The sequence below is a fragment of the Montipora capricornis genome, chromosome 13 (genome assembly GCF_036669925.1).
Source record: "Montipora capricornis isolate CH-2021 chromosome 13, ASM3666992v2, whole genome shotgun sequence".
NCBI lineage: Eukaryota > Metazoa > Cnidaria > Anthozoa > Scleractinia > Acroporidae > Montipora > Montipora capricornis.
The window spans coordinates 4,173,167-4,183,166 of NC_090895.1; the positions used below are offsets into that span (position 1 = coordinate 4,173,167).

Sequence of the window (10,000 nt, forward strand, 5' to 3'; positions counted from 1 at the left end):
CATTTAATAATTATTGATGGAAACAGCCTACCAGACCACCAAAAAATGTGGCACTCGCCTGAGCGTTAACGAACTGATAAAGCATTCTTCATTTGAAGTTTTTATATAAAGCATAATAATAAAGCTTAGGTTCTTTTTCTTGAATGCTCCTGTTCTCCACCCACCATTTAAATTTGAACCTTTGTTCCGATACACTTTCTGTGGAGTGCTCTTGAAGCCGTTCAATAAACCCACAGGTCGTGCTTTTTCGGGTCTAAGATTAACAACTCGGTCTCGCCTCATGGTTTAAAACCCGACAAAACACTTCTGCTCAGTTTTGAAACAGAACTGTAGACTGAACACTTCACACTTTGGCAAGTCGTAAATGGGCTTCTCGTTATGATTGGAACTACTATGCAATATCCTATTGTAATGCTGAGACGAAATAAAGGTGGCACTGTTTTGGTTTGGAACAAGCGAACATTCATAGAGAAGAGCTTTTTTTCTACAGCAGCAGCATCATAGTATAATTCATAGATGCATTTACCAGTTTCAGTGACGCATCCCAATAGTTTGATAACATGTGGATGAGGCTTGAGGGTCTTCATCAGATCGAGTTCGGATTTCAAGTCTCTCTTATCTGACTCAGGAGCGTTAGCTAAATCAAATAAGGATAAAAAACAAAGGTAAATTCGCATTAGTTGTACTACGTGTACCTGTCATCAGGGCTCATTCTTGTCTTCGTGCGTTCGAGGTCAAATTCAAGTAATTGCTAAACATAAAGGTGTTAGAAATCGCGGATTACACATGTTTGTTCTCTACACAACGAAGGACTGACCGTTTGTTCCTAAACCAAAGCCATAAAGAAAAAATGACTTTTACCTTTCAGCATTTTAACAGCCACAGTTTTTGTGCCGGAATGGAATGGAAGGTTCTTTGCCGTTCCTTTGGCAACCTGGCCAAAAGCACCTTTACCAATGACCTTCTCCACTTTCATGTCTTCTCTTGTTACTTCCCATGACCTTGTTCTTATATCAAGGGGTGCATATTCAACATTCTGAGGGGAGCTATTAGAGCTTTTTTGTCCTACTTCATAGTGGGTAGTCCCTTGTAAGGGCATGTATGCAGGTTCAATGGGGATTCTTCGCTGTTGATTAGAACTACTTGGTGGATCGTTAGTAGGACTAAGCTCTTCCATTGCAACTTGGTTCTGAAAACAAAAGAAGCCCCCAGGTTAAATTGCCTTCGTAAGCGTTAGTATGCTTGAAGCTCATTATTCTTCAAAAATAAACTAACTACAGGCAGTCGTAGCTCAATTGGTTAGTGCGCGGCTTTTGGAGCGAGAGGTCCCCAGCTCGATCCTCGGTGACTTACACGTCTGTTTTCGACTTTCCCTTAATCCGTGTAGCTGTAGCTTTAAATGTCCTTAAAACGGAGCACTGACCGCGAGAGGCGAGTAAAGGGAGCACCGTCGGCTTCCATTGATACCAGTTTCGTGACTGAAGGAACTACCATCATTAAATAAAGTGACTTTTCCTTTACTTTACATTTAGTAAAAGCAAAGACTCTATCATCATAGTTGCGAGCAACGCAAGCAGTTAATGAAAGGACTCGGACCCATGGCAATGCGATTGCAATGGATTGCTTAACCATATTCGGGAAATTAAGCCATCTTGGAGCTGGTCAGCCTGACCAGCTAACGGTACCATGTCCTGCAAGAGACTGCAAGAGTGATTGGGAAATTTCTAAAACATATGTTTTGATCAGCGCTTGCAATGACTCTTGGCGAGAATGATCGCCTAGAGCAATTACAATGACACTTCAAAATGTCCTTTAACTGTTACAATCAATAAGTAAAATAGATATAGGAAATGAGTACAGTCAACTCTCTCTTAACGGACACCTCTATAAGACGGACGCCTGGTGCCGGTCCCGGCCGTTTCTTCATCATTCTACTATAACCAAACTGTCTATAAGACGGACACCTCCATATGACGGACAACGGACACTTTGAAATCGTCAACGGACACTTGTGAGGATCTGAATGTGACCGAAAATTGCGATTTAGGGAAGTTGAATTCTTGTACGTGACTCTTTTTAGCACCAGACGTCAGCTCTTATCTTGTTGACGCCTCCTCAAATTTGTTGTTTCACTTGTTAACCGCGGACTACGTAACAGCACCAGATATCGCCAAGGAAGTTGATGTTTTACAGGCAATAAGGTGGATCAAACAAGCCTGGGATGAGGTACCAGAGAAATGTGGATTTTCCAATGTAGTACAGAATAAAGAGAGATCTGAGGAAGAAGAGGATCAAGACTACGCAGAGCTTGTACGACGAATTAGTAAGGGCGAGACAACATCTGAAGAATACGTAACTGCTGACCAAGGGATTCCATCATGTGAGCGTCCTGTTCATACCACCCTCCCCAACTAGCGACAACGACTAAGGGATGAAGCCCTCGATCTGTATGCCAGCAAAGTTGTAGTGGTTGTAGACAGTGACGAAGCAGGCCAAGTTGTGGACATTAAACCACCGGCTCCAACCATCAAATCCACTACAGAAGCTCTTAGACTAGTTGACGACCTAAAGAAATTCGCTTCCACAAAACTGCAAGAGGAAATCCTCGTATCAAAATTAAGCCGCGTTGGTCAGCGCTTTTAGGATTTTAAACTGTTGCACCTGAAACAATTCACGATCACAGATTTCTTTTCTTCCTAAGTGCATGTCCACCAAAGCCATGGCTATTAAAAGCTATTAACTTAAGTTGCTTTTACCAATATTTTTTATTATAAAAACTGACATATTTTAAACTTAGTGCCGCGAAAGGCAGTCCTAAGTCAAGGCGGTTATGTTCCCGTTTGCAGAATGTACTGTTTACTCTTTGTAAAAGGACAAGAGACTCAAATTGTAATATGTTTTTGTTCCATTTTGTGGGTTTCGTTCAAGTAAATAAGTTAAAACAAACTTTAAACAGACGCGTATTCACTGTGCACAGGTTCAGCATTATTATCTTAAAATTCCTGGTGTCAACTCTCTATTAGCCGATGGTGTCTGTCTTAGAGAGAGTTGACTGTACATTAATTAACCCAGAAAATCGAAGTTTTTCTACGTTGTGAAATAATCAGCTCATGCTTTAACTTGCTGGAAATGGCAAAATGTGTTTCATCAATAGAAAAAAACAGTATCAGTCTATTAAATCATTTTGCGTTTTCGCTTTCAAACTCACATCATAAATTCTTCTATCTTTATCTTCTGCAACCTTGTATGGCCTAACGACACATCGAAGGGTAGGCAAAAATGTTAGTTCTTCAAATTTAGCCTTCGTTTCTTTTTACTATTTCTTTCTTTTCCTTTTTAAAGTAATTGCCATGAAAGAAATGAAACATCATTTCGGACAGGCGAGTTATTTTATGGGAGAACCAAAAAGAAAACTGGAGGGGGCCAAATAGGTGATTTTCAAGTTACGCCATCACCATTTATTGGGTGGGCGAGAACAAAAGGTCTCTCATGAGCTCCTTTTGGCTGTGCGTCACCAATTGAGCATTGTATCATTGCGATCTCGCACCTGCAAACATTCGTTTTAAACTTCTTGCAGGAGAAGGTCATTTCGAAAACAGCTTCTTTTAAAAGAAAGATTAATCGAAATATTTTCGATGATGGGAAATGATCGTTACTATCTTTTCTGACATAGGACAGGTGACACTATACGCCTGCCGCTCCTCTGCAATTTTTTCCTTAACAAAGAAAACAGCTTTCCTCGATTTGCCAATTTTTTTTTTTACTGTAAACATTTACACTATTTTAACGATTTTGTGCCCTTGATGCAACACAGTGACTGATATAGTACTAAACGTTTACAGGAAACTGCAACTTTCCCATAACGTTGAGGCAGACCTCTTATATTTATGTTCAATGGACAAAAAAAAAACGAAAAAATATCAAAAATACCTACCTTTTCTTTCTAGCAATGCCTAACAAAAGAGGATCAGATTTCCAATAAGTACAAAAGAATGGAGAACACAATCCTGGAAGACACATCAAATTATTCACCTAGCTTTCTGTGCTGCCAGGCTATGACCAGTATTAGAACAATGATGATTGCCACAAGAACTCCAATAATTACCAGCAGAGTGCTGTCGCATGCGCATTGGAATTCTGTGAATATGAATATGGAGTAACATAATTAGTCCCCAAAGCAAAAACGAAAAAACATTATACTTCTAACAAGAGTTCCCAAACTTGATAAAAATGATAAATGATAAAAGAGTGGAGTCTATAACACCCATTAGCCGAAGAATGCTCCAAGAGGATTATGTTGTTTGTGCAGCAACAAATCCCAAGAACTGGAACGATATGGATTAATTGATAGTCTAGATGCTTTCGAGGTTCGGCTAAAGGAACGCCATCCAGTATGCGTACGTACCTATAGGGAAATCATTGTTTTCACTTTTACCTCGTTAACTGAGCACACTCTTTTCCTTTTTCCGCCAATAACCACTCTTATTCGCTCTTAGAAATATAGTTGAAGAGACTCATTCCTGCCACGTCCACGCATTCTTCAACCGAGCACAAATCTCTCCGACCTACCTTTCTCGGAAGGTATAATCTGGCTACGCTATCTCGCGGATGAAGAACATTGTATGTCACGGGTTAGATATTTCTGGTCTTTCTATCTAGCCCTTTTAACTCGCTCTTAGTCCAGTCAATGAATACTGCATAGTATCTAAGGATAGAGACTACCCACATACATGTATTAATTCCTTTTTATCATATTGCCACAGTAAGTTTTCATTTCAGCAGCTTTCCCAAACGCCATATGCACTCATTTTTTCGTACAAAACCCTGTCAGATTCCGTGATCCCCACGTATTGTTATAGCTTCTTTCTTCATCGTGTGACTTTATTTGTCCATCAGATGTTTGTTTATTTTTACTTTTCCTTTCCCATAACGTGAGTTTTACATAGTAGTCAATTCCAAAATCCATTCCGATATCTTCACTAAACAAGGACACTGTGTGGGCTAGTGATTCAAGGCCCTTATCACGCTACTATCCACTAGGAAATGAAAACGTTGATGGTCATTCCTTCATACCTGTTGGTTGAGAGGTTCGTGGTGTGGTGGACGTGAAAGTGCTAGTCCCAGGTGAGAGAAGAATCAAACTTCCAACTTGATAAGTACCAAAAGTGCCATCAGAAATGTCAGCTTCAAGTTTTGAAATTCCCTGACTAGGGGTCACGGCATTTTTAAAGTAAATCGTAAAGGATACAATTACACTGCCACTCCTGAAAACAAACAAGACAAAAGGTGAATAAATCACTGTCGAAATAACTAAAGTAGGTTCCATCTACCAACCTCAGTCCTGTCACTTCAGTCTTTAAATAATTGTCGTCATTCTGGTATGTTTTATTCATCTAACAAATGTAAAACCAAAACACTTGTTTAATAGTAAGACAAATGGAGTGTTGACTCTTGAAAACAGATGACCAGTATGATTGCTTTGCTCAGTTCATTCAACAACAAGTGTTGTACTATTCTTCCATCTTAAGCTTCTGAAATTGTGGCAATGCTTATAAAGGAATGCTTCTCACTTCAGTTCTAGTTCTAATTGTGATCAGAATCGTTAATAACTAATTATACACAAAAATTATAAGATTTCCAAAACAAATAGATGTCTAACAAAGTGTTCGTTTAGCAATGGCTTAGTTTATTGAACATTTAGCATTGCAATCTCTTCACTTGGGGCACTTTTGAACAACGAATTCTTACCCCTTGAAAATAAAAATAAAAACGATAGGAACTTCTTATCAAAGAAATTATGTACACTTTGAATAAATAAATAACTGATATTCTTTCGCTCGTCAATTACTAGATTACATGTGAGAGATTTTAAAAATGCACCTGTGACACAAATGAATCCACCAGTTGTCTTGAAACTTGGTTACTCAAATCTCTGTATTCTGACAAAAAGTCTCCCATTATCGTGAGGTCCGCATAAACTTGCTTTGCTAAAATGGGACGAGGCAAACATTTGATTCCCCAATGATTGAAAATTCAAATCCTAGACAAACAGTTATGAATCTTTCTCTGTTTAAAGCACTGTTTGGCGCGACAACAACAATCTTTATTTACTACATCAATACGAGCATACAGGTCTGACCCACAAATAGCTTCTCCGGCAGTAACTATTACAAGTAGTTCTTAACTATGTAATGAATTGAAAAGCTTGATCTCCTGAACATGGAGGTGAGTTAAGTTATCTTAAAGTGTTCAAATAGCTCAAATGAAAGTTCACTGGATGAAAAACAAGCAAAAAACCTGAACTGGCATTACAAATTTGCTAATATATGAATAATATTGCACCGGCTAACAGTACAAGCCGGCTTTAAGAAAATATGGTTCCTAATCGAAAGTGAAACCACACTGTATGGACTCCAGTACTTTAAGTTACTTACTGAGGTGTCGATTGATGTCCGATGGATGGCTGAAAGCTCATTGAATCACTTTAATTAAGGTCACAACAGACAGTACAGGAAATGTATGCAAGGGAACCATGTAATAGTCCATTCTATTGTGTTCTTACTTTCGTTATTAGCTCTTTTTCTGTTACCTGCGCGCAGATATTTGTATGTATGCATTGTGTCCCACCCTGGTCAAAGTTTTTCCCTATCCTTGTGTGGGCCCAATTCCATTAGTAGGGCCAACGCTCAAATGGTCTATAGGTGTAGAAAACTAGCACTCCACATTACACTCTAATAGTTAAGTCTTTTGAAATATAAGTGCTACACGGCCAACGTTTGCAAAAACGTAACCCTTCCTTGCGAATGAAGATAAGTTTGTGTATGTATGTCCACCACTTAAACAAACATGTCTTGGAAACTTTATAGGTCATTTGGTGTACACAAATCTGGTCGTACAGGGTTTGACGCGTAAACATTATTTATCCTCAAGGTTTAATATCCCTTGTAAACGATAAGCACAATATTTGCACTGCATCTCAAACAAATTATTTAAAAGCCTGAGTTAAAGTAATTAATGTTAATACAACCACTTACTTGGTTTTCCTGTAGAGGTGGGCGTAGCTGAGGTAGGTTCCTCTAGCACTAAATAAAAAACAACAGGAAGCTCTCAGTAGATAATGACATCAACACTATTCATAGTAAGGAAGCTCTGCTGCATGACAATAATTGCCATTCGTATTGCTTCGTAAGCCTACTGCGATTTTGTACCCTGATACTGTGACAGTAACGTTTCAATAGATCATAGGGAAACACTATCCGAGTATAATGATATTATGCTTTGATTGGCCTTTCTATGAACAGGATTTTACACAAGGCTTACAAATAAAGTTAAATGTTTTTTTTTAACGATAACGTCAGCTATGCATCGGTCCTCTTGTATATCTTAGGTAAGAACGAATCAAAGTACGTGCATTATTGTTCTCATTATATACACAAGTATTCCGTCTATTATAACTAAATGTTAACGGTAATACTTGCTTAGGTTTCTGAGTCAAATATTTAATACCTGTTTCAAAACTAAGGTGAGCTTAATAAAGGGGCTTCGATTTGAATAAAACCATAATAATAGTGAAATCAATTATAAACGGTGTAAAACAGTGTATGCCAGTTTCTATAGGACTAAAAAGTTAGCTTCTGCAAGTACCGAAGCAGAAAATATGTAAAACAAAAAAATCAAAGACAGAAAGCAAAACAACTCCAAATAAATAATTTGGTTTTATCAACGGGGTTGATAATGTAAATTGGCCACCGTACAGAGATTCTAAAAGCTGACGTTTTGAGCGTTAGCCCTTCGTCAGACGCTAACGCTCGAAACGTCAGCTTTTAGAATCTCTGTACGGTGGCCAATTTACATTATCAATTCCGTTGATAAAACCAAATTTTTGTATACTACTTCCCCACCGACGCAGCACCACAGTTTCTTTAGAAACTACCCCTTCAACTCCAAATAAAGACTAATCCCAAGTGACCAAAAACACAATGCTTACCGGTACCTGGAGAAAGAGCCGAAAATAAGAGTAACTAGTCAACCACATGCCTTTTTTGTCGACAAAAGGACCTCTTTATTATCTTTATAAGCAAAATTGAGCTTACAAAAGCCAGTTCACTCTTAAATCTTTAATTGTTTATCAGCTTGGGGATTATCTTATTGTCTTGAGGATGGGTGATATGGATGGCCAAAACATAGCAACCAAAAATAGCCCTTGACAAAGGGCAGATTTGCTCAGAAAAAAAAAAAACTTCACAGGGATTAAAAGCTTAAAACCTTTTTGTTTAAAAACTAATTAATTAATTAGTTCCTTTAAATAATGTGAAAAAATGAATGCAAAAAACGTATCAACTTAAGGTGATTCCCTGGTTTTGCACCACGCTTCATTTGAAGCCATCTTGGAATTCGCCTAGTCCTTACGCGGAAAAGATCATTTGAAGCGGATATTTCCGCCTTCTTTCCGCCCCCTCCCCCCCCCCCTACTTTTTTTTAAATGGTGTTATTTACTCATAATAGGTACACGGCAAACATATTGTAAGGAGAAAATCATTGGATAGTACAAGTTGAATTCAGTCACTGAGTGTTAGTTATACTGTTGTGGTCCGATTTGCTTATATTTCTTTGCAAGATCGAGCAATTTGAGATTACTTTACCGAAAGACTATAACCCGAACAAACAAAAACAAGTAGGCTCATCGTCGTTTCAGTCACAGTAAGTAGTTTTTGCTAGATAACAACAATTTTTCCAATTGATCAAGTTTGAACGCTACTTGCGTAATTCAGTTTTAAAAAACCAAGAATAAAGGACATGCAGCGCGAAAACAAACATGATGACCCCATCATTTTATTGCATTTTTTACGTCCTTTGCGTGATTATCAATTGTGCCAAGTTTGGCAAAAATGTGTGGGAGGACGTCATTTTCAAGGGAATTACTTAAATGCTTTTTCGTTTATGATGAAATGAGAGCCTATTTATAGAGGCCGACCTCATCATATGAGCATCATTGACATCTACAGCGTACTTACCTCAAAAATGGTTTACATAAAAGATAGTGATATAAAAGACTGATAATCTTACCAACAATAAGGCACTGTGTGATGGTGACTGGTGGTCCTAGTGCGTTGATCGCCGAGCAAGTGTAACACCCAGTTTCCCTCGCCTCCATCTGTTTTGCATTTGGAATCTCTGGTTCAATAGCTTCATTGTCCTTGTACCATGTTATGTTAGGTTCAGGGTTTCCATCAACTGGACACGAAAACAGTTTTGTGCTTCCTTCAGACACCGAATAACTCCCTCCCCCACCCGTAGCTTCGGCAGCATCTATAAAGAGAGAAAATAACAAGATCTCATCACACAAGAGGTTTAAAGAGGTTTGTAGTTTTGCAGAAAAAGGCAATACTACTAATAACATTTTCTAATCGAGATGCTCACTCTAGCAATCTGTCAGATCTTGTGACCATTCATACTATCCTTTTTATGTTTCAGTATCATAATAATTTACTACCTAAGGCTTTTGACGACTTCTTTTCTCGTATGTCATCTAAACGCAATTATAATAATAGGCTAGCGTCAAAATCAACTTATTATGTTGATCATGATAGAACTAATTACGGTAAATTCAATTTACACTTCTCTGGTACTTCTGTTTGGAATAATCTGGATGAAGAACTAAAAAGTAGTTCCTTGCATTTATTTAGACAAGAAATGATGAAAAAAATCGTATCTACCAACGTTTAATGCTAGCTTGGTATTGTCATTTCATTCTTAGCTTATTACTGTTCAAAAGACAAGAATTGATAAATACTATATTACTATCTAGTACTATCTGGTCATTTTTCTTCTTTTTTTTCTTTCTCTAAATGTATTTCTTTAGATTAATCAGATTTATACATGTTCTCATTTTATTATTTGTCCTATCTACTCTATTAGTTGTGTGTGTGTTACAACCCAGAAAATGCAGGGTCATAATATATTGAACTACTCAGCCCGTTTAGTTTATTCTGTTCTGAGT

At 37.9% G+C, this 10,000-nt stretch overlaps 2 protein-coding genes across 2 annotated transcripts in view; one reads left to right on the plus strand and one right to left on the minus strand.

The window, feature by feature from the left end:
- LOC138029742 (fibroblast growth factor receptor 2-like) overlaps positions 1 to 10,000 on the plus strand; it is a 466,762-nt gene that overhangs the window by 221,365 nt on the left and 235,397 nt on the right. The window lies entirely within an intron of this gene.
- Positions 1 to 10,000, minus strand: part of LOC138029723 (fibroblast growth factor receptor 4-like) — an 80,091-nt gene that overhangs the window by 5,983 nt on the left and 64,108 nt on the right. The window contains exons 10-18 of the mRNA XM_068877481.1: positions 7,035 to 7,082; positions 5,881 to 5,987; positions 5,335 to 5,393; positions 5,074 to 5,264; positions 4,033 to 4,137; positions 3,935 to 3,953; positions 3,209 to 3,251; positions 862 to 1,189; positions 527 to 637 (exon numbers count right to left, since the gene is read on the minus strand). Of these exons, the coding sequence (XP_068733582.1) occupies positions 527 to 637; positions 862 to 1,189; positions 3,209 to 3,251; positions 3,935 to 3,953; positions 4,033 to 4,137; positions 5,074 to 5,264; positions 5,335 to 5,393; positions 5,881 to 5,987; positions 7,035 to 7,082 (1,011 nt within the window). The remainder of the gene's footprint in view (positions 1 to 526; positions 638 to 861; positions 1,190 to 3,208; positions 3,252 to 3,934; positions 3,954 to 4,032; positions 4,138 to 5,073; positions 5,265 to 5,334; positions 5,394 to 5,880; positions 5,988 to 7,034; positions 7,083 to 10,000) is intronic.